The sequence below is a fragment of the Pinus tabuliformis genome, chromosome 4_2 (genome assembly GCF_031772625.1).
Source record: "Pinus tabuliformis cultivar Carrire ecotype Pingquan chromosome 4_2, CPIR1, whole genome shotgun sequence".
Classification (NCBI taxonomy): domain Eukaryota; kingdom Viridiplantae; phylum Streptophyta; class Pinopsida; order Pinales; family Pinaceae; genus Pinus; species Pinus tabuliformis.
In genome coordinates this window covers 194,545,659-194,569,731 of record NC_142304.1, presented here as the reverse complement: position 1 = coordinate 194,569,731, position 24,073 = coordinate 194,545,659, and the positions used below count along the sequence as shown (strand labels likewise).

Below are 24,073 nucleotides of genomic sequence, written 5' to 3'. Positions count from 1 at the left end.
ATGAAAGCGTTGGAAACTTTAGACCAGAGTAGAGAGGCCAAAGAAGAAATCAAAAGGCAACTAAAAAGGTCAACTGAAGCAAGTGGCACTGGTTCTACTGCAGCATCAACCAATCCGGTAGCTGCCACATCATTTTTTGTTCCTCAAACCACACTGGTTCACAACCATCTATCAGTTCAATGCTAAAAAGAACTGAGAAAGAACAAGCGGACAAGTTGCTGGCAAATTTCTCCTCTGGAGTGATATTCCTTTCAGCATTGTAGGGAATAATCCATTTTTCCAACCTACTGTTGATGATATTGCAAGTGTTGGCCCAGGGTACAAAATCCCTTATTATCATGATTTCAGAAGCCGGATTCTTCAAAATGAAAAGCATGATTGCACCCAAAGATTGGAGGATTTTAGGGCATCATGGGCACAAACAGGATGCACTGTTATGTCAGATGGTTGGACTGACCAAAAGGGAAGAACCCTTATAAACTTCTTGGTTAGTTGTCCCAAGGGCACTATGTTTATCAAATCTGTTGATGCATCTGCACAAATCAAAGATGCAAGAACTTTATGTGATTTGCTAGATGTGTTTATTTTGGAGGTGGGTGCAGAAAATGTTGTCCAAGTCATAACGGAAAATGCTGCAAATTATGTTGCTGCTGGTAGGATGCTTATGGACAGGCATTCTACTTTATTTTGGACACCTTGTGCTGCACACTGTATTGATTTGATGTTGGAGGACATAGGGAAAATTCCCTTTGTCAAAGATATTGTTGATTCATGCAAAAGCATTACAAAATTTATATATAACCATACATTTGTGCTTAGCTTGATGAGAAGATTCACCAACAACAAAGAGTTGGTGCGCCCTGCCATTACATTGTTTGCCACCATTTTCATATCTCTTCAATCCCTCTTGAATTCTATGTGGGATGTGAAAAGAATGTTTCTTTCAGAGGAGTGGCATGCTTTGCCAATGAGCCGCAAACCAGAGGGAGAGGCCGTATACAGACTAGTTTCATACCAGGAAGACTTCTGGGCAGGAGTGCAGGAGGTGTGCGCCGTTACTGAACCTTTGGTAAAGGTTCTTCGGTTGGTTGATGGTGAGAAGCTCGCAATGGGCTATTTGTATGAGGCGATGGACAGGGCCAACGAAGCCATTCGGGCCTACTATGATGGTAAGGGAGATGATGGGTTTCAGAGACAACTCCTCGTATGGGGAGTGATTGATGAGCGATGGAACAACACACTCCATCATCCCATTCATGCTGCTGGGCTTTTCCTACACCCTGCATTTTCTTACGCATGTGGGTTTGATTTTGATGCTGAGATCGTGGATGGATTCTTATCCTGTGTCCAGAAGATGGTGCGATATCCAGAACAACGTATAGAGATCTCTAAACAAATTGAGACATATCGGATGGCAGGTGGCACATTTGGCTTTGAGATGGTTATCACTGATAGGACGATTAAAATGCTAGGTATTTTTTAATTTGTAACTTTGTTTCAAATTTCATTGTCTCTTCAAATTCCATTTTTTTCTTATGTTTCTTTAAAATTTATTTGTAATTTTGTTGTAGATGCATGGTGGAAAATGTATGGTGACAGGGTACCCCTTCTGCAAAAGCTTGCCATTCGCATCCTCAGCCAAACATGTAACTCCTCAGGATGTGAGCACAACTGGAGTGTATTTGAAACAATACACAACAAGAAGCGTGACAGGTTAACACTTAAACATTTAAAATGTTGCAAATTTCCAAATAAATTTTTGAATTCATTAAACGATATTTTTTTTATAATTATTAATTATTATTTCATGATCTTTGTACAGGTTGGAGTCCCAGCGACTTAATGACATGGTCTACGTCTACTACAATGTTCGATTGTGGGTGAGGCAACTTGAGAGGACACCTGATGTGGAGGCCATCTCATTGGATGGGATTGACACCACTGCTGCATGGAGGGTTGGGGCTGAGAGGCCTCTCATGGAGTCTGCTGATGATTGGTTAGTGCAGGATGTAGTGGAGGGGGAGGAGCAGGAGCAGGAGCAGGAATAGGAAGAGGAGGTGACACCACCTACCCGGGTTACCATTGCCACCAGTAGAGGACGTGGTCTACCTCCTATAGCTCCTACTTCTAGTTCTTCAGCTTCTAGAGCATTTTAGACTCCACTGCCATCTCCACCAGCACGAGCACCAGCATCTACATCTAGAGGGAAAGGGAAAGTTGTGGCATTTTCTTGCAAGAGGGGCAGAGGAAATCAATAGGGTTAGACTTTAGTTATTTTCTTCATTTTATTGTATATGACATTATGACATGATGAGATACATTATTATATTTTTTGTTGATATTTTGAGGCTGAGTTGGGACTCAGGAATCAGGACTTACTATTCAAGACATGATTCAATGTTATGTGTGATTTTAGCACTAGAAATGATATTAAACATCTTATATATTAGTTCTTTTATCATATTTATGTGTCAATGTATTTATTTTATGTTGTAGATGGTTTAGATATTAAAAAAATTGAAAAAAATGAATATTTTTGTACCAAACGATTTTTTCCTGATTATTTCCAATTATTTCCCGATAATTACGATTTTTTCCTCGCGCCGATATTATCCGGATAACGATTAATGCAACATTGATTATGGGTATTTGGTGGAGAGCCCGGGGTTAACTTCTCGGAATTTTCTGAGCATTGGAGGAGGCCCTAGCAGCTATTATGTGCAGCCAACAATGCAGTTTTCACTGGAACAACGTGGAGATTGTGGGGGACAGCCACATTGCATGTTAGAGCAGCTGATTTCATCACTTGGATATTGTTAGCTTGCATTAGGCAAGCCCAGGTGCATGTTTTCTGATTTTACTTTTGTACCCAGCAATTACATCAATAAAATGACTCAGCTCAGTGCAGTTTATGGAGATTTCCGGTTGTTTAATGTGCTGTAAAATTTTATTTGTTTTTGTTATGCTTTCTTTGTTTACCATTGTAAATTTCCATTAGGAATATTACACAGTGATAATAATTTCCATCCATAACCTCAAGTTGAAATTTGTGGATTGGGATTTTCCACTTGGATTCAATTTAGATAGTAACATGGCTAATTGGATGAGGAGGCGTAAGTGTCTTTGGAAATCACATGCTTCTTCTAAGGACAACGTTTGGGGGTGGATTTTTGCTAAAACAAAGGTTATCATGAGTATGCTTCATCAAGTAGATAGGGAAAATACTACTTGTGTTTTGTGTGGCAAGGATGGAAAGATTGTACATGATTTTATGATATGTTGGGCTACAAAGCTTTTTGGACATGGTTTCAAGCTGAATCTCACTTATTTAAAGCCCTACTTCCATGGAAAGGCCCAAGGATGGAAAGATTGTACATGATTTTATGATATGTTGGGCTACAAAGCTTTTTGGACATGGTTTCAAGCTGAATCTCACTTATTTAAAGCCCTACTTCCATGGAAAGGCCCTCTTCCCACTGAGCAATTGGATGGTTGAAGACAACTACAAATCCCTATAGCATTCTATATGGTTGACTGCTATTGGCTTTATCTGGAAACATTGCTGTAAAGTTACTTATTAAGAGAACCCCTGTTCTTTTAGGGGTATTTGAGGAGTTTTAAGTAGCAGTTGGCCCTACATGTGTGAGTCAACTCAATGTTTTCGTTGTGACACTGAGGCCCTTTCTCTTGTTGCATGGGTTCATATGCTTTCCTTCTTGGCATTTTTAGGTTACAAATTTCCAGGTTATCTTATTGTTTGGATAATGTAATCTTTTATTCCATGACATAATTGGTCTATGTAAAACAATATATGCAACATGTAAAAAGAAGATTTCTTGAGACCAGCAGAAGAAAGTTGAATTTCAATCTGAACATTCCAATGAAAATAATAGAAGGGTGCACCAATAATAGGGAAAGCAAATGAGCAATGCCATTTAAAAAAGGATCATACAAATCCCATTACGTTGGGAAAAGAAACAGAGTCACTTACAACAATTCAACAATGTGGAGAACATAAATGGAGGTGATGTAAAACACATAAGATCGGAAAGAATCATAAGAAGAAAATTTTACATTTAGAACAAGACAATGACATAGTAAAAGAGCCCATACTATGGGTAAGATGTAGTATAAAAGACAATCATATAGTCGCCAATCTGTCAAATTCTGTAGTTGAAAATGACAAATATGTTTATTAAGATTCTGATTTAAGTGGTCAAATGAAATGAATTTCTTTAGTGTTAACTTTAGATGCTACCTTGTTGATATTGTTGGACAATGAGTATATGACAAAAGTTTTGCCTCAGATCCTCGAAGAGACCGCCAAAGTACACGATCACACCATGCAGGCATTCGCTTTTGGCTGTATGTATTTGTCGAATCCTTTTGCATCTTTAAAAACGAAATTACATTTAGTGTTGGATGAAATATTCACAATTGAAAATCCATCATAAGACCATTTTAAAAGACACCGCAAAGACAGACATATCCATGTTCCAAAGATGTTTAAATTCTAAGACAGATTAAACTAATCCTAGAAAAGGCCTTTTCATTTCTACACAACAAAGAAATAAAACTCGTATTTTCTTAATAAATATAATATTCAATCGCAAAAGTTTTGAGAAGGTAAAGAGTGAAAAAGACATGGACAAAGTTGGATCTCTTTGGTTAAAGCTATAATGAAGCCGCTACAACATATAATAATCATATGGACATACCTTAAATGTTGGGGGAAAATTGATATCCCCTTCATTGAAGCCATGAAGCACTCTTGATGCAGATTTCTCTCTTGATAGCTGAATACTTGGAAAAATGATAGTATTCACAGTTAGTCATAGACACATTGATTGAGAAAAACCTCACACAAGAATAGGAAAAAAATATCATAACCATAACGTATCTTATAGATCTAGCACCTCGTCATACTGCAGCAGATCCTTATATTCTCCAGTCATGATCTGTTTCACCTTTTTATGCCAGAATCTCCTCCTGTGATCATATTTGGGACTAAAATCTTAGCACTGTGATTCAATCTGTAACATCCACTGTGATCCAATCTATTACATCAATTCCATCTTCTCATAAACTAGGAAAGAAGATAGTTTACAATATTAGTATGGCCCTCTTACACAAAATCTAAGGTATTGGATTACATACTGCGGTGTCATGGGTCTTTCTTCTGTTCCAGTAAAGTCAAGTCTATAATTTAGATCTCCCATCCAAAATACATGATTGAACTGATTCAAAAGGTCCATGTTTTGTGATCCGACTCGCAACTCTCCTACTATTTCTGCACACATGGGAATGTCTCATTCAATTTCAGGTTAACATCCAGAAATAGAAAAAGAAAAGTAATCCAAATATGACTTCAGTTAGCTGTTATTTCTAGAACCTGCATATTTTCCTACATATTTATGAAAGCCCTTGTGAAGCTACCATGCCTACCTAGAATCCTTAGAGAACTGCGCAATCTGGCAAGGCTTCAAGAAAAAAGAATAGCAGTTTGAATCTTTTGGACACCTCAATTTCTTTCCTCCTCATCCTTCTATGTTCTGGCATGTACCATATATCACAAATTGCTCAAATAAAATTCCTAGTGAGGCTAAGGGTATATCTGACAATATGTTACCAAAAAAATCCATTTTCCCATTTATAATCAGGTTTTAAACTTTTGCAAAAGGCAGAACTTGGCCTAATAGAATCAGATTGCTATCTAGGCAACTTTTCCAATTTTCCTATTTCGTCACCGAGATAATTGTAATATTGTTATAGCATCATTAATAAAATATAATGTTTCATAATCTCTCCACTATGTTTCACTTGTACATACATGCGCTCTAAACCTAATATGAAATCAGTATATTCAAAAGGTTAAGGCATCCAATTCATCAGCAATGATTTCAATATTTGAGCTAATCAATAGGCTCTAGCGAGGACACAAATTAGTGTATTTGACATAATAAATCCTATAAGATACCTAAATAGTTTAGCATGGCCTCGTTTGATGACTCTGCCATTAAGCAAATGTGTGAGAGGTAGCTACAAATTACCCCAGATCCAATGATTGTTGAACCAGAGGTCGAAAGGCCAAACATGGGGAATAACGAGGGAGACTGAAGGGGTAAAGAGGAGGAGTTTGCCCAACATCTTCTCAAGGCCGTACAAGATTTGTCTAAAGGTATTGAGGAGCTGAGGCAACAAAATTGCAGTAACAACAGGGGCAAAGGGATTGAAGAGGAATTCCAAATTGGTGAGGGCTCCGGTACTTCACATCACCAAGGGGGGCACCCTCATTCCTTTAGATCCATTTTCCTCAACAAGTGGGGCATCTAGAACTTCTTGTCATTTGGAGCTTCTAATCAATGCAAACTAGACGAATATTAAGAGCGTTCAAGGATCAATGTTGGCATCAATGACAACACCATTAAACAAAATGTAATGTTCCAAACTTGGATAAACAATGATATGTAAAGCAAAAACAAATACAACACCAAAAATCTTAAACATTCGACAAATACTCATAAAAACTCTAGAAGTGAGAACCAACTGAGTCATTTTATTAATGAAATGGAGGAAGTACAATAATATGGAGAAATGCACCTACGCTTGCCTCAAGGGCAAGCTTGACAGGACCCAAGTGATAAAACAATAATCTCAAAGTCGGAAGTGATTTCTCCTTTAATGCTCTGCGTTGTCCCCAGAAACTACACTACTGGCTGGAAAGGAACTGCAAGAAACCCTAACTCTGGTGCTCAGAAAATGTTGAAACTTCATATCTGGGATCCTTGTTACAAACCCAGAAAAACCCAGAAAGGGTTTGGCTGATATCCAAGCCAAAGTCGAACCCATAAATTGATGAAAATTCCCCAGCTACTGGCAATTCACCCTGTTATAAGAATGAGGATTTCATACCTGAATATCACCCAGAAAATTCTAAAATTTTAACCACAAACGCCTCTCACAAAACCCAAAAATGGTTTGGCCAAATTTTGTCCTTCCAAAATCGACTGAAAAAGGCCCTACACCCTCCAAAACTACTAAAGCGCACTGTTTGCCAATACACCAGCAAAATCCTCCTCAAACACTCTGGAAAAATAGCAATCACCTCCACTAATGCTTTGCTTATCTCTCCCAACAAGGATTGTAGTGACCCATCATTAATATAGAGAGCACGAGAATATTAGCATGCCTACGATGCATGCATATGATAGCTACATATGCATGTATCGCATGCACTGCACTAGTAACTATATTCTAAATTACCTAAAATATTAAATATCCTGACACTCCCTCAAATAGAAAAGTCGCATTCACCCATCAGCACATATTACTTAATGCCTCATGATTAATGAGCGATTACCAATGATATTAAGTTTAAAAGTATAAAGTAAAAGGGTTATAAAGAAAATAAATGTAAAGAATTATGTAAATTCTTAAAAATCAGGTTATATAATTATCTATCTCAGAATTTTAATAAAGTATGTCAATAAATTATTAAAGGGATAAATTAAATCAAAGTAAAGTTCCTATGTATGAACTTAGGACATTTTAATTAAATAAATAAAATTTTAATCAAAGTAAAATCACACATGTCAAAATATCCTTAAAAGAAAGATACGACTCAGCATGTTGAGGAGGTGTCGCTGAGAAAGGAAGCGGTGGGCTCGTAGGTGGAGAGAGAGCAACCACCGCTAATGAACAATACATAAGGAGATGGCGAGGAGGAGTTTAGGGGGCCCTGTGTTCTTTGCCTTTTGATGGGGGAGATTGTATTTGCTGTAAGTGGAAAAACTGATCCAGGTGCTGTTGCAGGAGGAAGGAAAGGAAATTTATACATACTGCTTATAATCCGGAACTATTGAGCCTTGCTTGTTTTGAAGTTTCTGGGCACAGGGGAACGGTATGCATCGGTTGAGAAGCATACTGGATTGAGTATCTAGGTATACTCGGTTTGGCTGGGTGGTTTTTGGTCATTCGGTAACGAGAGCGCTGGAGAAGTTCTGCAGCATCCTCATCGCAACATCTGTAGCAGACCAGGTAAGTACTTCATCAAATCAATTAATATAATTTCAAACTCTTTCAGTAATCTTTACAGTTTCACAGTTTCAGTAATCTTTACAGTTCAGTAATGACTCTTTAACTTAGTACGGTCATTACAAGGATCAACCTCAATGGCTGAGTCTCCACCTCCCAAGTGTGCACAAAATGTTGCCTCTGCGTTGGCCCAGGAAGTGCGAAAGTCACATTGAATGAGAGCACTCTCCTCCAACTCCAAAACTCTCCAAAATGGTAGCAAAACTCCTATGCCTCCTCTCCGGAAATTCTCCTGACCAAAACTCCTCCACAAGATGCCACAAACAAACTCGACCTCCCTTCACTGCATCCTCCAGAAATACGCACCACCTGGAGATGGATGCAACTGCTGGAAACCACAATGAAATCCTCCTCCGGAAGAATGAAGATAAACCTCTCTAGGGTGGCACTCGAAGTCCCTCGAAGAAAGGGTGAGCTCTTCGCTTGAAGAACTCTTGTTAAACAGTAAGTGACTCGGCTAAGTAGCTTGAGCAACCAAAGAGAAATTCGATATGCCAAAGATGAATGAAATGAGGAGAGCTACCTTCCTTATATAGATTTTGTGGAGCACTTTTCCCTCCAATTTTACCTCCATCGTGGGCCCTCACTTAACCACCTCCATGCAAACCGAACTAGGGAGTGCGTATTTCCCTATTATATCTTCTCCTAATAAAAATCGAATGGGCCCCACTATCTCCAAAATTGACCCCAAAATGCAATAATCAATCTTGTTCCAAATTAATTTAGGAAGGGACATGACAAAAAATCACTTTAATAAAAGAATGTTCACTTAATTAATTAATTAATAAAGTGAACTTCTGAAAAAACATAGGATGCTTTCAATGATGATTTCCATAAGTAGACACCCTCGTCGAAATACCTATTTGAGCTACAAACACTAACAAGAACTTGACCTATATCCTATGCAATTCTTAACCAATGCCAAAACAAAAATTGCAAACTAGACGAATATTAAGAGCATTCAAGGATCAACATTGACATCAATCACAACACCATTCAACAAAAATCACTTCAATAAAAAAATGTTCATTTAGTTAGTTAATTAATTAATGAAGTGAACTTCTGAAAAAAAACATAGGATACTTTTAATGATGATTTCCATAAGTAGACACCCTCGTCGAAATACCTATCTGAGCTACAAACACTAACAAGAACTTGACCTATATCCTATGCAATTCTCAACCAATGCCAAAACAAAACCTGCAAAGGTGCTGAACCCTCAAGACAATGCAACACCCATTTTTTAGAAGAGCCATGCTACATATGTGATGCTTTTATGATATACCAGGTGTTCATTTGAGGTAGCATCGAATGTGCTCTAGTCATGAAAATTGGTGGAGAGGCTAAAACGCATGAGATCTCCAAGACCCAGAAATGGTTTGAGCAGATTCTAACCGGTTTGGGAGATATTAAAATAATTAATATTTTTAATGGAGTTCCTAAGTCTAAACTTAGGAAAAATAAAATATTAATGGGTATTAATATAAAACTGGGTTAAAAGGTTCCAAAAGTCATGGATCAAGCCGACTTTAATCTTAACCGTTGATTAGAGATTTAATCTCGGCTGTTGATGGACAAAGAAAAGTATAACAGGAGGTTTGAGGGTTAGTTGGAGAACACACCAGAGTGATTAGTCATTCATTTTTCTAGAGCAGGGTTGCTAGGCAAAGTTGAATCAGTGACCAGCAGCAAGGGGCAGTGAGTACGAGGCAGAGAGGCAGGGACAATACTAGGAGACCAGCACAGAAGCAGAGAGAGCAAGAGCAGCAGTCAGTCCAGGCTATGCAGAGCCCAGCAAAGGTAGCGCAGAGCCCAGAGAGACTGCATCATCCACGGAGAGGGCAGAGGGAGTGACGCAGAGGCTTCCAAAGGTTGCACAATGCCTCAGAAGGCTAACGCAAAGGATCTCGGGGCTGACGCAGGTCAATAGGAGGCTGACGCAGTGGCCAAAAGGGCCAACGCTGAGCTTCAGTTGTGCTGGAGAGGGTTTCGTGGGACAGGTTTTCTAAATACTCATTTCCGAATATAGAAGTATTGTTGCCGTGTATTATTTCTCTGTCGAGTGAGCCGGTTAGGCACCCTATTGTACTCAGAAGACTGCTTAATAATATAACCCTCAAAATAGCTACATCGGTTTTCCCACATTGGGTTTTTCCGAGGACATTGGTCCAAAAATAACGGTGTCACTTGTGTATTTGTTTTCTTTCAGTTGATGATCTATAGATATTGTACTTGTGTTTATTTTCAGTATTTACATGGTAAATAACTTATTAAGTAATTAAACAAGTAGGAGAAATAAACCAGATAGTACAGGAATAATTTCTAACTGATTAGACTTAGAAAATTCCAACATGGTATCAGAGCGTGGTTACAAATCACTGGAAAATTGAAGGCATCAGCCGAGCAGAGCATTTGCAGCAGATTCAGCTATCCCGAGTGACAGAGCTAATCCTTACAGAAGGCGACAGAGGAAGGAGTGACGCAGAGGGACTGCGTCATCATTCTGGGCCATAAAAAGGCAGCGCAGAGGCTAAGAGAGGCAGAATCAACCTATCAAGCTCACGCAGAGGCCAGGAGGGTTGACGCAGTCGGGAGCTGATTTTCCGGTGCCGGGATTGCGCAGAGCCAAGTGGCTCAATCCTTCAGTTGTTGGGGTATAGGAGGTTGTGGGTAATTTGCGGACCGAAGCTGGTGGGGTACTGTGGTCAGAACAATACCTAATGGGGCAAGACCAAGGTGGAGGGAGTTGCTGTCGAGGCGAATTTCTAGCCAAAGAATCCAGATCAGTGGTGTAGTTGCACAGACGATCGGAGTGGAGCAACTTGACATTGGCAGAGGGATTTCCAGAAGGGAAATTGAGACTCAGAGGGAGTCGAACCGAGAACTTCTAGACGAGAAGTTGAGAGACTCAGCAGGAGTTGAATAGAGGAATTCTAGGAGGGAAGCAGAGAGACTCGAAGGAGTCGAAAGAAGAGCAGTGAGATGGCCGTGAATGGGCTGAGAGATCAGGATAGGCTGGACGAAGCGTCCAACTTTGGGTCTAGAAGGCCAGAATCTTGTCCATTCTAGATAGACATCGCCTCAAGGGCTTCGTCACGAGAGTGGTAGCGGTCCCAGTTGATCCAGTAGCTAATGAAAGGTACGAGGAAGCAATGGCGAAGACTAAGTGCATCATCCTTGATGGTGTCAAGGATCATGTGGTACCACATATTGTTGAGAAGGAAATGGCAAAGATGTGGGATGCCCTAAAGACATTGTACTAGCATACTTCTGTGCAGACGAAGATGCTCCTGGAGAATCAGCTAAGGGCATACCAGATGCAGAAGGGAGTGCAGATAGATGTCTTCCTCGGTTGCTTGAAGAAGATCCGTGACCAGCTAACTTCAATAGGGGCCATGCCGGATGAGGAATTGATGGTGAGAACCACACTAAACGCGGTTTCTGAGGATTGGGAGGTATTTGTCCAGAGCATGCTGGGCAAAACTAGTCCTCCAGATTGGGAAGAACTGTGGGTGGCTATTCGTTAAGAAGAGATCAGACGGCTGACCAAGGCAGGGAGTAGCGGCAAAGGGGTCAAAATCAAAGAGGAAGAAGAGGATGCGGCTCTAGCATCTGTGGGAAAGCAGGAGAATAGGAAGAAGAAGGACCTCTCCAAGGTCAAGTGCTTCCATTGTGGGGAACTGGGTCATTTTGCGAACTAGTGTCCTAGGAAGAAGAACAAGGGAGAGGCTTCAGAATCGAAGGCAGTGCTTGCAAAGGCAGAGAAAGAATTCGAGGAGGAGGACGATTGTGCCATGAGTGCTCATGTGCCACTTGAGAAGAAGTGGGGAGACATCGAGCTATAGTTAGGAGGATTACAAGCGATGTGGGGTAGGATCCTTGAGGTACCCAACCTCTTGGATTATACCTTGCTATGGGAGCCCCGAAGAGGAGTAGCAAGACTGGTGGATGTCGGTAGAGACAAATGCGGATGAAGAAGTAGAGAGTGCTACAGCGAGGATTCCCGAGGCAGCGCGAGGTTAGCAAGCTGCAACAATGTGAGAGGCACGGGAGTGTTGCACTAGTGCAGGATGGCACAGAGAGGTGTGCAACAGTGCGAGATGTAGGGAGTTGTTGCAGCAGTTCAAAGGTTAGTAGAGGGAGCACTTGTTAGCGTCAGAGGGAGCTTTAGCATCGTGAGTGTTTCTAGCCTGACAGGGATGTCAAAGTTGGGTGGAGTTAGTTACTTACTTCTCAGTAACTGAGTTGAAGTATGCAGTAGCACAATGCAGGATGATGAGAGGGGGATGCAGTGCTGGGAGAATGGACCAGCAGTAGCATGGATGCAAAGGGAGCTACTATACGGATGCAACAGTGGCATTGGGAGGGCCATGGGTAGCAGTACAGGATGTAGCAGTGCAGAGGATGTTGGGTGAGGAGGCCTAGCATCAGCACAGGGACCGATGTTGGATAATCAGGGTGATGCTCAGTGTGGAGTATTACTAGAGCACAATCCTCGCTAAGAGGGAATGATGATTTGAAGTAGCTTCGGATGTGCTCTAGCCATGAAAATTGGTGGAAAGGCTAAAGCACATGAGATCTCCAAGACCCAGAAATGGTTTGAGCAAATTCTAACCGGTTTGGGAGATATTAAAATAATTAATATTTTTAATGGAGTTCCTAAGTCTAAACTTAGGAAAGATAAAATATTAATGGTATTAATATAAAACTGGGTTAGAAGGTTCCAAAAGTCATGGATCAAGCCAAATCTAATCTTAGCCGTTGATTAGAGATTTAATCTCGGCCGTTGATGGACCAACAAGAAAAGTATAAGAGAAGGCTTGAGGGTCAGTTGGAGAACACACCAGAGTGATCAGTCATTCATTTTGCTAGAGCGAGGTTGCTAGGCAAAGTTGAATCAGTGATCAACAGCGAGGGGCACTGAGTAGGAGGCAGAGAGGCAGGGACAATACTGGGAGACCAGCATAGAAGCCGAGAGAGCGAGAGCAGCAGTCAATCCAAGGTACGCAGAGCCCAGCAGAGGCAGCACAGAGCCCAGAGAGACTGCGTCATCCACGCAGAGGGCAGAGGGGGTGACGCAGAGGCTCCCAAAGGCTACACAGTGCCTTAGAAGGCTGACGCAGAGGGTCCTAGGGCTAATGCAGTGGCCAAAAGGGCCAACGCTGAGCTTCAGTTGTGCCAGAGAGGGTTTCGTGGGACAGGTTTTCTGAATGCTCGTTTCTTAATATAGAGTTATTGCTGCCGTGTATTATTTCTTTGTCAGGTGAGCCGGTTAGGCACCCTGTTGTACTCAAAAGACTGCTTAATCAGATAACCCTCAAAATAGCTGCACCGGTTTTCCCACATTGGGTTTGTCCAGGGACATTGGTCCAAAATAACAATGTCACTTGTGTGCTTGTTTTTTTTCAATTGATGATCTATAGATGTTGATACTGTACTTGTGTTTATTTTCAGTATTTACATGGTAAATAACTTTTTAAGTAATTAAACAAGTAGGAGAAATAAACCAGATAGTACAGGAAGAATTTCTAACGGGTTAGACTTAGAAATTCCAACACCAGGGAATCTCTCTACTAATTTTAACCGTTTAACAGCTACCTACAATAACTACGGTAGTAAGATCTCTTATGAGCTTAATATAGCAATCATGACAATTTAGTTTAGAAAACTAGTTCATATGCCAGAGTTCAGAAATCCAGTATATTTCTTTGAATCTCTCATCAATCAGTTCAATAACTGTTTTTCCAAACTCTGCACAATACAATACAAATTTAGGATGAGATAGTCTGGCAGACAGTCATTTTAAGGGATTTTCAAATTTCAGATTATACTCATGCACATTGTGCCGGCCTTTGTCTTGATACAATGTCACATATATATTAGCGAGTATCCTGTTTTGTTTGAAATAGTTTTCATCTAAAACAGCCACCCAAAACATCTAAAAAACATCAAAATCAACCCTCCAACAATGGAAAATGCATATGTTAGGTGTGTCTAATGTCATTGTATCTCTCAAAGTATAAAACCAAATACAGTGTAAAACAACCTTACCTCTGTAATTACTATTCCGCGTCTCACTATGGCCATCGTGTGCAGCGAAATGGCTGTTCACAAAGCAAAGGCCTGTGTCCCAGAACTGTCAAACAACTATATTAATTCTTGAACTGAAAATATTAGTTAACATAATATTTGAAATTTTCATTAATTCCAGTCAAACTAACGCATACCTTAAAAGAAATGCAAACACCTCCTTTATTTGGCATAACATGCCCAACACCTGTGGCTTCAGTTCCACTGTGAACATGGGAAACTGCTTTCTGGCAACAAGAATTATCATTGATTAGTTTAGGTAAGAACTCCAAAGTAGACTTAAATTAAACTCCCAAAGCTCTGACAGTACCTCTGCATCATCCCGTACAAAAACCACTAGGCGCATCTGCCCTATTGAAGTGGCATGGACTACCCTGTATCGACCACCAACATGATTCCTGTGCAACACTGCTGCTTTAGTTCACATAATATTTACTAGGCTCCCTCCAATTATAATAAATACTTAGCACAATACCTATAAAATGGTGAACAAACCATATAAGAAAAAGCTTCTTAAGCTACATACTTGCAGGTTTCCAACCAGTCTTTTCCACAGTCAGTATATGGCGATCTTGGTGGATAATCGCACTCCTATTGGAGTTGATAAACAAATCAATCAAGATCAAAAACATTCAACAGTCAGTTTTTGGTTAGTTATTGCAAAATTGACACAAAGTATGACTTGCTGTAAAATTACTGAAATCATATAGCATAATGTATTAGGTTTAACAAAATTTCAAGTTTCACTACTAAAGAAATATCCTAATTGTCTCTGTGGGATGCAACTTTGGCACATTTAGATTTCAAAAGAAAACATGCCCCAAGATGTAAACAGGTAAATCTTTAAAAATGTATATTTATAGGAAACATGTATATAAATCTGAAATTCACAAATAATTTAAGAGCATTCCATGTAGGAAGATAATAATAAGTCAAACTGTCTGATGGTTGATCGTTGATCATGTGGGAAAAGAAAATACAACTGTTTCTTCCACTTGTCCGATTTGTCTTCATTGTACATTACATAAAAGATCAGACGCCACAAGGAGCATTTGCCAGAGCACTGTTGGAGAATGTAACTAAATTTGGTCTTCATAATGACTTTTGTAATCATGACATTGTATATTTTTGTGAAAAAAAAGGAAAAGAATTATTATTTTTTAGCATGGGTTTCATGCTTAAGTTGATTTGTCTAGGTTAAGCATGTTCTTCATGCTTCTAGGGCTTATTGAGTCAAACAAGAATATTTGTAATGTATTATAGTCCCATTTGGACTCTTTGTAACAAAAGATAATTTTTGTTTTTAAGTAAGAAGAGTCATTTTATCCTCCAAGACCAAGTCGGCCTAGGAAAGGCCTATTCGACCCCTTGAGAAGGGTATATATAGAAGAGACTTCGAGTCATTTGGGGAGATCATCAACAAGTTCGATCTACACCAAGACAAGAAGAATAGAAGAAGACAAAAGCAAAGGCAGAAGACTTGAAAATCTGACCTTTTTGGCTCACACATACGAAAAACTAGGGTTTCTATGCGAGTTGCAAGGCCAAGAATTGCAGGTCCGAATTGCAGACCTGAAGTAGAGGGCCGAAACTTTGACTAAAGCAAAATTTGAAAGATTGATTTTCGTTGACTTTGGTGAGCTTTGACTTGTTTGGAAGAGGTCTTGTTGGAGGGCTGACTTGGTGCTTGGAGGAAATTTTGGTCTTGGTCTTTGGGTCTTGGATGGTCTCACTTTGACTTGATTCTATAAGAAGAGAAGAATTATTTCTGGGTTTTCCCCTTGGAGGGGTTTTGCCCTATATCTTGTGTTCATTGTCTTTTATGATCTTCATGATTTAATGATTTTGATAATTGTTTGATGAAAAGAATTTAATAAAGAACAATAAGAAACCAACATAAGTTCACAAGCAGTTATCAAGGTAGGGAGAATTGTTTTAATTGCTGCCCTATTGAATTCTCCAACATGGTATCAGAGCTAAGGTGAAGACAAGGCAGCTTGAAGATCATTCTTGTTTGCATAAGTGGAGGTTTCTTATCAAAGGAAATCATTTGCTAAGGACACAAGAAAGGGCACAAGGAAGAGGACCTATTGACCTAGAAGAAAAGGATACTACATCAAAGCTCTCATTGAAGGCCTCATAATCTTAAGGAAAGACATCTATCCCTCTCTTCAAGATTCTTCGCTATTGAAGACATTTTTTGAAAGTTCTTGAAAGCTTCAAGATAGTTGAAGGCATCATCTAGGACACTCAAGTAAGTACCATATTATCTTCCATGTCTCAATCTACAAATCAAATGACTTCATTCTACAAGGAAAGCAAGAAGCTCAATGGGTCAGCAAACTTTCTAGTATGGAAGAAGAGGATTGATTTTGGTGCCCATAGAAAATGAAGTCATGGACTATGCTCTTGGCAATATTACTGAACTAGAAAAAGAGAAGACTCAAGAATTAGCAAACTACAAGAAGAGAGAAGTGAGGGCACAAAGGATTCTTATTGTGTCATGTTCCTTTTTCTAGTTTTCCTTATGGCATGGTCAAGATGGACTTCCAAGGTGGGTGGCAGCTAGGTCATAGGAGCAGGTTTACTCCATTAGCAAGCCCAAGGGCTTATGGAGGGGCTTTATGGGGTTTTGAGGATATTTTATGGAGTCTGACAACATTCGCTTGGCACATTCCATCATCCACACAACTTGCCTTTTGTTTCATTGCATTCCGACAACTTTTGGAAATCAGGTTATTATTGAGCTTAACCCACTCAATTACGCTTAAGGTGGCATTCCGGGAGGAATACTTGACAAAATACCTTAGTGTAATAGCTCATTGGAACTGCAACGAAAAGATCTACAAGATGAGATGGTGGGAGATCACTTTCAGTGGCCTAAGGAGGGATGGTGACCGATTTACCATTTTCCCAAATTAAAAAGGTATTTTAATTAAATAAAAAGAGGGAAAAGGTACTAAGAGATTAAAATAATAACAAAATAAAGGCTTCTAGAGGAGTCCATGAGATCTATAAAAGAGGAGGGGAGCATTTGAGGGCATCTTGGATTGTTGATACTTTTGTTGACGAGGTTTGGAGAACATAGTTCCCAGCTCTATAACCCCAGGACAGAAACCCTTGGGTTTGTTATTGGGTGTTGGATGAAAACCGAACACTCTTGAGGAGATTTCACCCAGAAATCTCACGGTGCTTCAACAGAGTTTTGGAGAGAGCAGGTTTGTAGTAGCAGGTTTGCAACAGTCTTCTCACTGGGCTGTCTACATAATTACTAGGGGTCATACATCATTTTGGTCAGAGATCTGTTTCTGGGTTTTGCTCTGCTTGCATGGCAAGCCCAAGTTCCACTATTCCTTCATGTCGATGTACTCTTTCTAGTGGAATAATAAATGGCTCAGTGATTTTATTGGCATCTATGTGTGTATCAAATTGCTGGTTGTGTGTCTATTTGCGATTATTTTGTTGTTCAACTTCATTTTTGGTATCTACTATTAAAATTTTCCATTAGGGATATTACAGTGGTATCATAGCTGGTTTTCCTACTAGCCTGAGGGTTTATTGCAGAAACATATTTATATCGGAGATCAAGTTCATTGTTGTTTATTTGTTGCACACATAGTAAGTGTTCTACAAAAAATTTGACAAATTGTTGTAGGCCTAGTAAAAATTTAACAAAGTGGCCATTGGACAAATTATTAAATGGTCAAGTGTAAGGTTGATTGAGGGCATGGTTTAATTCAAAGCCCAAATTTCCATAAGTTTTAATTGCCATGAAAAGATTATAGGGAGCCTTGAGAGAAATTTGGGACCAATATTATTGAATGAATAGTATCCCCAAAGTAATTGTTTTGTTCGAGAAATTAATTGAAATTTTGGGACGGAAAAATCACATTATTATTGGGAGAAGCCAAGAAATTATTGAGGTCGAGAAGAAGCCTAGAATTAATATTGTGACACTGAATTTCCAATTTTATGCAAAACCGAGTTGCCCAAATGCCAAAGGGTGTGCGTTGTTCAAGAGTGGACAATAAAATTGATGAAGCAGAGGTCAATTCCTTGGAAAAATCATGGGACGTTTGTGGCTGAATAATTAAACTGTGAGAAACTAGAGCAAAATTTATAAACCCAGGTCGAATGAGTGTCCGAGTGAAGTATTGGGATGCCAATTATGAAGTTTAGTTTTCTTATGTCGAGCATCGAAATTGTCAGGTCGAAAATTAACTCAAGTCGAGCTAATTCAAGGAAGAGACCGTGCTATGTACAGAAAGAGAAACCAAGACATTTGTCCATTACCAGTAAATCTCAGGGCCGCATTATCTACGCTTTAGCAGACTTAACATTTTAAGGGAATCAAGTGGCATTTTTTTATGCTAATTTCAATGAAGAGAAGGACAAATCTCTAGCTAAGGGAGGTTGAGTGCCTTGTGTGAACAAAAAATTGGTTTGAGAATCCATGTATCATTGGGCCATATTTTTGTTGTAGCAAGAGCCATTATCTGAGAAGTGGAACGAGTTGTCCCTCATCACTCTAGCTTTGGCTTATAAGGGAGAAAAAGAGACCAAACTCTGGAAATGTCTGGCAATATTTTTGATAAGGTCATATAGTTTGTTGTAGTCATTGGTACTAGTCACAAAGTGGGTCGATTTTCTTTTTTTGAGGTAGCAACTCCTCTTCAAGGTTTCGAGCATTTTCCTCATCGAAATTTTCATTGATCCTTTAGCAATGAATCGAACTGGTTTCAAGGCAATTTGCACCAACATTTGTGGGGACATAAGAGGTCGAAATCAATATCAGAATTATTGCTTGGGGTATATATAAGTTTGGATGAATTTTCCCTTATAGAGAGGTCAAACTGTTGCATAGAGGAGGTTGAAACACCCGTTGACAAACTGCTGGCAGCTTACAACAGTGAGAACAAGATTTTAGGTGTGAAGGGGCAGACATTTCCACCATTTCAGAGTTGTATCACTTTCTTTCAAGAGCTGGACAGGTCACTAATAAATTTTGGGCTGAGTTACTGCCAATACGGAGTAAGTTTCACTTCTGTTTGGGTCCATAAGTTTACCTGTGCATTGAGACTGCATATTGTCACTAGAGGGGCACAATTTTGGATCTATTGTTGACTATGTGAGGACATGAACTACTGTTGATGGTCTTGGACATGTCAGGGCCTTGTATGGTGGTCAAAGCAACTTATTATTTCCATTAGCCGGCTGTTGGTTGGATGAGTTGATGCATTTGGGAGTCTAGTCTGAAATTTGGCACCTAAGTAACATGTTTCTCAATCTAATGTTCCCTCTAATTAAATCTTATTAAGGTAATCCCACAATTTTGCAATTTTGAGCTTTGGATAAATTTTGTGCACCAGACTATGGAAATTGGGTGAAGAGGCAATAAATTAATTTTTGTGGAAAAGGGGGCCTCACAAACATTAGCGAGATGAGGAAATTTGTTTAATAGTGGATAGTGGGGGCCACTACCAAAAAAGCAATTCGAAACCTTAAGGAGAAAATCAAATTGGAGGGAAGAGGAGGGAGGTCGAGGTGGGGGACCCACAAGGAGAGAAAGGGAGCAACAAGTACAAGGATGGGAGCTCCATTTTGGGGTCTTTTGCCAATTTGAAAAACTCTTGTTCACTTGAGCTATTGAGCCAAGTCAACAACATGTTGTTCAACACAAGAGGTTTTCGGGCGGGAATCTCACCTCCATCTTCAGTGGACTGGGAGTGCCACTCTAGGGGAGCACATCGACACAATTTCAGCGTTGTTCTGGAGGTGATTGCTTGGTAATTCGACCCATTTTCTAAGCACACTGGGCATAAAGGATAATTTTGTACCCCTTGGGAGAAGGGGCTAAAGAACAACACGTGTCCAGGAGATTTGATTGCAGAATTTTGTCGGGGAATTTAGGGAGTATGCGGGCTTGAATTGTGGAGATTTCTGGAGGGTGTAATTGTGCATTTTTGGGACATGCGCAGAGCTGGAGGGGTAGCGAATTCATGGTAGCTTGGGGAGTTGGCAAAGCTTACAATTCTTTCCGAGAAAATTGCCTCTCAGCAAGGGCTAATTGCTTGACTATTTCTCAGTTGTTGGTGGGAGGTTGCATGCTCATTTCCCAGTAGAGTTTTCCCTGTGGGACACAGAACCAGTGGACCAAGGAACTCGCTCTTTTCAGGGCTTGTTGGGCAAGTTGGAATTGGGTTGTAAGCATTCTGGGTTTTGTTGGAGTTGGCATGGGGAGCCTATGATTAAAATCTCAGAATTTTTGGGGCTATTTACTGTTCAGAGGGCAGAAAGTGCAGTTCACCTACAAGAGCAATAGTTAGCAGTTTTTGGGCCAACGTAGCATGGTAGCACTCAGAGAGGGGCTTAACTAGCATTTGGGCCTTGATATGTCTACCTGGGTTTTGCCTTACTTCCTGTAGCAAGCCCAGGTTTCTCTATTCCCACTTGATTGTACTCCACTTGCTTCAATAATAAAATCACTCGGTTTTTGGTGATTATTTTGGTTGTACACTGATATTTCTAGATGTATGTTTGTTTATGGGTGCATGTGACATATGATCTTGCTTTGTTTATCACTTAATATTTCCACTAGGAATATTACAATGGTATCAGAGCCTTGATCTAACCAGCAGTGGGAGGAATTCTTTATATGACCCTGGAGGATAAACAAAACATCACCTATAGAAGGCACAGGTACAAGAGTAGAGAGCAAGAGCTGAAAATTAACCAAAATTCAGAGGCCCCAGAACAAGGAGTAAACAAAATAGTAATGGGAGATAATAGTAATGATGAGATGGCCACCACATTCAAGAGCATCTTGAGTGCCTTGAATGACCTGGTGAGAGGGCAGAATGATGTTTTGAGGGGGCAAAGGGAGATGATGGACAAAGTGAGGCAACAACGCATTAGGGACAACCACCAGGAGTTTATAGGAGGTGAGAGTTCAGGAGCATCTCCCCATGCAGAGCATGAGATCCCTTAGAACAACACCCTTATTCACCACAGAGCAACCAAATCAATCATGCCTACATTTCTAACTCTTGGGGGTGGGGAACAACCTGATGCCGGAGAGATGCCTATGGGAGATTACTTTCGAGAGTGGCAGGCCATGGGGGCGGAGTTTCGTGAAGCAATTAATTTCAGAGATTTCTACCAGCTCAAGCATAACAATCAAGGCAAGAGAGCAGGTGGCTAATCGTGGTAGAGCTTAGACTTGCAGGGCACAGTGAAGAGAATATACCTCCCTACATTTGATGGGCCCTCTAAATGAACTACAAGGGCATGGGTGGAGAAGCTAGACACTTATTTCCCACCTAAACCAGATGTCGGAGGTAGAGGCGATTAAGTTGGTTGCCTTGCATTTGGAGGGGGGTGCACAGGACTAGTGGTTTCATGGGTTGATTACGTTGGGGCATGCCAATGTAACTTCTTACGAGGAGTTTACTAGGAGGGTGTTGGAGTATTTTGAGCAGAGAGACCTGAGTCACATTTATGGGAGTTGATACATCTCAAGCAGATAGGCAACTATGAGTAGTACATAGCGGAGTTTTTGAGATTGTCAATGATGGTGCTGGGCCTATCAGAGTCCAGGAGGGTCTTCGATGCAGAAGCATCTGGACTTAGCCAGCAATGTGAAGGTTTGTTCACATGTTGTAGCTAAACGAGTTGAAATTTATTGAACTGAGTGGTCAAAATTCTATTTAATCGAGAGTGTTGGATCTCTCGAAAATGATTTGTAATTCATTTATTGCAATAGTTAGGAAATTGTCTTATTTTAGATTAAAAGATAAGTTGTTAGCGTAGGTGTGTGACAGAGCTAAAAAATAGCACTTTGATTGTTAGATTGAGATCGAGTTGTTAAAATAGAATTTAACTTATAAATAGAAGAAATTGTAATGGAAAAAGAGTTAGCTGGGATGATTGAGGTTTGAGTGATAGAGTGGGTTTTTGAGATTGAAACAGAGGTCTTTAATTTGCTGTAATCGAGCCAAGAGGCCGAGACTCTGTAACTATTATTTATTTGAAGAAATTATTTCAGTGTGCGACTATGTGTCGATTATAGTGAATACTCGTTACCACTATGTATTTGCATTCAGAAGTACATCCGAATATTTTCTTTGTTTTCACACTTAATTGTTAATCTCAGTGTTTTGTGTTAATCACGGTTATTAATGTTAACAGCGGGGTTGGAAAAGCTCAGAATTTCTTGATCAATCAGAGTTTCGTACTCATTACCAACCATAGATCTTAAACTCAAACCTTTGGTCGCAGTCAACTACGGGATTTAGATTGTTTTTAACTCGCGTGTTAGTTGAAGAGCCGTAAGCTGTAGAATGGGATGACGACTGGTTCTGACCGTTAGATCTGAAGAGAGGAAATGAACGGCCCGGATTGAAGCGCTTGTCTTCTAAAGGGAAATTCAACGCAGGAAGTCAACATGGGGGTCATGCTATTCAATCTAACTGTTGTTCAATCCAAACTATTGTTCAGTTACGAATTGTTGTTCAATCCGAACTGCTGTTCAATTACATACTGTTGTTCAAACTGCTGTTCAGTTACAGATTGTTGTTCAATCTGAAGTGTTGTTCAAACTGAGTGTTGTTCCATCGCAGATTTGCTATTCAATTGGCGATCTGCTATTCAATTGATGACGATTAGTTGTTCAATTGTTGTTTAATTGGCAATGTGCGTCATTTTTGGTATCAGAGCATAGAGATTGAGTTTGACTGTAGTAAACATGCCACCGAGGAGAGGAGTTGGCATAGGTCGAGGAAGACTTGAAGCAAACACAGTTCTGTTGGAGGAGATCCGAAGTCTGCGTACAAGGATGGACACTATGGAGACTGCTCAGAGGAGGGCACCTGATGAAGGAGTTGACAATGCTGCAAAAGAATCTTCTGAGGAAGAAGAAGAAGAAGAAGAAAATGAAACTACTAAAGTTATCAAAATGTTGGCTAAAGCCGGTGGAAAACCAAAGGTGGAAATTCCTGCGTATGAAGGGAGTTTTAATGCAGAGGAGCTAATGGATTGGATCAGTTCACTGGACAAATATTTTGACTATGAAGAGGTTGATGACAGAAGGAAGGTAAAATTTGCAGTTACCAGATTGAAGGGTCATGCAACTATTTGGTGGAATGAACTACAAACATCCAGAACGAGAAAAGGGAAGTCCAAGATCAAGCAATGGGACAAAATGGTGAGTAAAATGAAAGCTAAATTTATGCCAAAAAATTACCAGTTAAATCTTTTTAAACAGTTACAGAATTTAAGGGAAAAAAGAATGTCTGTTAAAGAATACACGGAAGAGTTTTATAGATTGATTATTAGAGCAAGACATGCAAAGGATGACATGGAGAAGGTAGCCAGATATATCAATGGCTTAAGATATGACATACAAGATGAGATCAGCTTGCAGAGTCTGAAAGCCATTGAAGATGCCTATCAAGCATGTTTGAAGGCAGAAGAGAAGATGCTAAGAAAACAAAATCAGAGAAATAGAGGGAAAAGTTCAGTAAGAGGTAGAGGAACCAACAGACCAAGGTTTCAGCAACAGCAAAACGAAGCATGGAGTTCAAGTAACAGACCACCGCAAAGAGGAGACTCTGGTAGAGGAAGATTTGCACCCAGAGGAAGAGGCCGAGGAAGAGATATTCAGTGTTACGTGTGTGGAGAATGGGGACATGGATCGTGGGACTATCCTCGTAATAAAACAGCGAGTCAAAGGAATGTGAATGTGACTGAAGCAAAGCAAGAAACACCGCAAATTACAGAAAAGGAAGAATCCCCTGAAGTAGGAGAATTCCTGCTGTTGAAAAGGGTATTGCTTAAGGTAGAGAGAGAGACTGGAGAACCAACACAGAGGAAGAATTTATTGAGAACTACA

The 24,073-nt window shown here is 40.0% G+C and overlaps 2 protein-coding genes across 6 annotated transcripts in view; one reads left to right on the top strand and one right to left on the bottom strand.

The window, feature by feature from the left end:
* LOC149168804 (uncharacterized) overlaps positions 1 to 2,359 on the top strand; it is a 126,026-nt gene extending 123,667 nt beyond the window's left edge. Inside the window, exons 2-3 of the mRNA XM_089428426.1 lie at positions 1,572 to 1,713; positions 1,823 to 2,359. Of these exons, the coding sequence (XP_089284552.1) occupies positions 1,586 to 1,713; positions 1,823 to 2,048 (354 nt within the window). The 5' untranslated portion in view covers positions 1,572 to 1,585 and the 3' untranslated portion in view covers positions 2,049 to 2,359. The remainder of the gene's footprint in view (positions 1 to 1,571; positions 1,714 to 1,822) is intronic.
* Positions 1 to 24,073, bottom strand: part of LOC149168803 (uncharacterized) — a 298,803-nt gene that overhangs the window by 124,288 nt on the left and 150,442 nt on the right. For all 5 annotated transcript variants that reach the window (XM_089428420.1, XM_089428423.1, XM_089428425.1 and 2 more), the window contains 8 exons: positions 14,711 to 14,775; positions 14,495 to 14,582; positions 14,322 to 14,411; positions 14,146 to 14,230; positions 5,158 to 5,290; positions 4,917 to 4,989; positions 4,719 to 4,796; positions 4,259 to 4,392 (listed from right to left, as the gene is read on the bottom strand). In XM_089428420.1, coding sequence (XP_089284546.1) covers positions 4,259 to 4,392; positions 4,719 to 4,796; positions 4,917 to 4,989; positions 5,158 to 5,290; positions 14,146 to 14,230; positions 14,322 to 14,411; positions 14,495 to 14,582; positions 14,711 to 14,775 — 746 coding nt within the window. The remainder of the gene's footprint in view (positions 1 to 4,258; positions 4,393 to 4,718; positions 4,797 to 4,916; positions 4,990 to 5,157; positions 5,291 to 14,145; positions 14,231 to 14,321; positions 14,412 to 14,494; positions 14,583 to 14,710; positions 14,776 to 24,073) is intronic.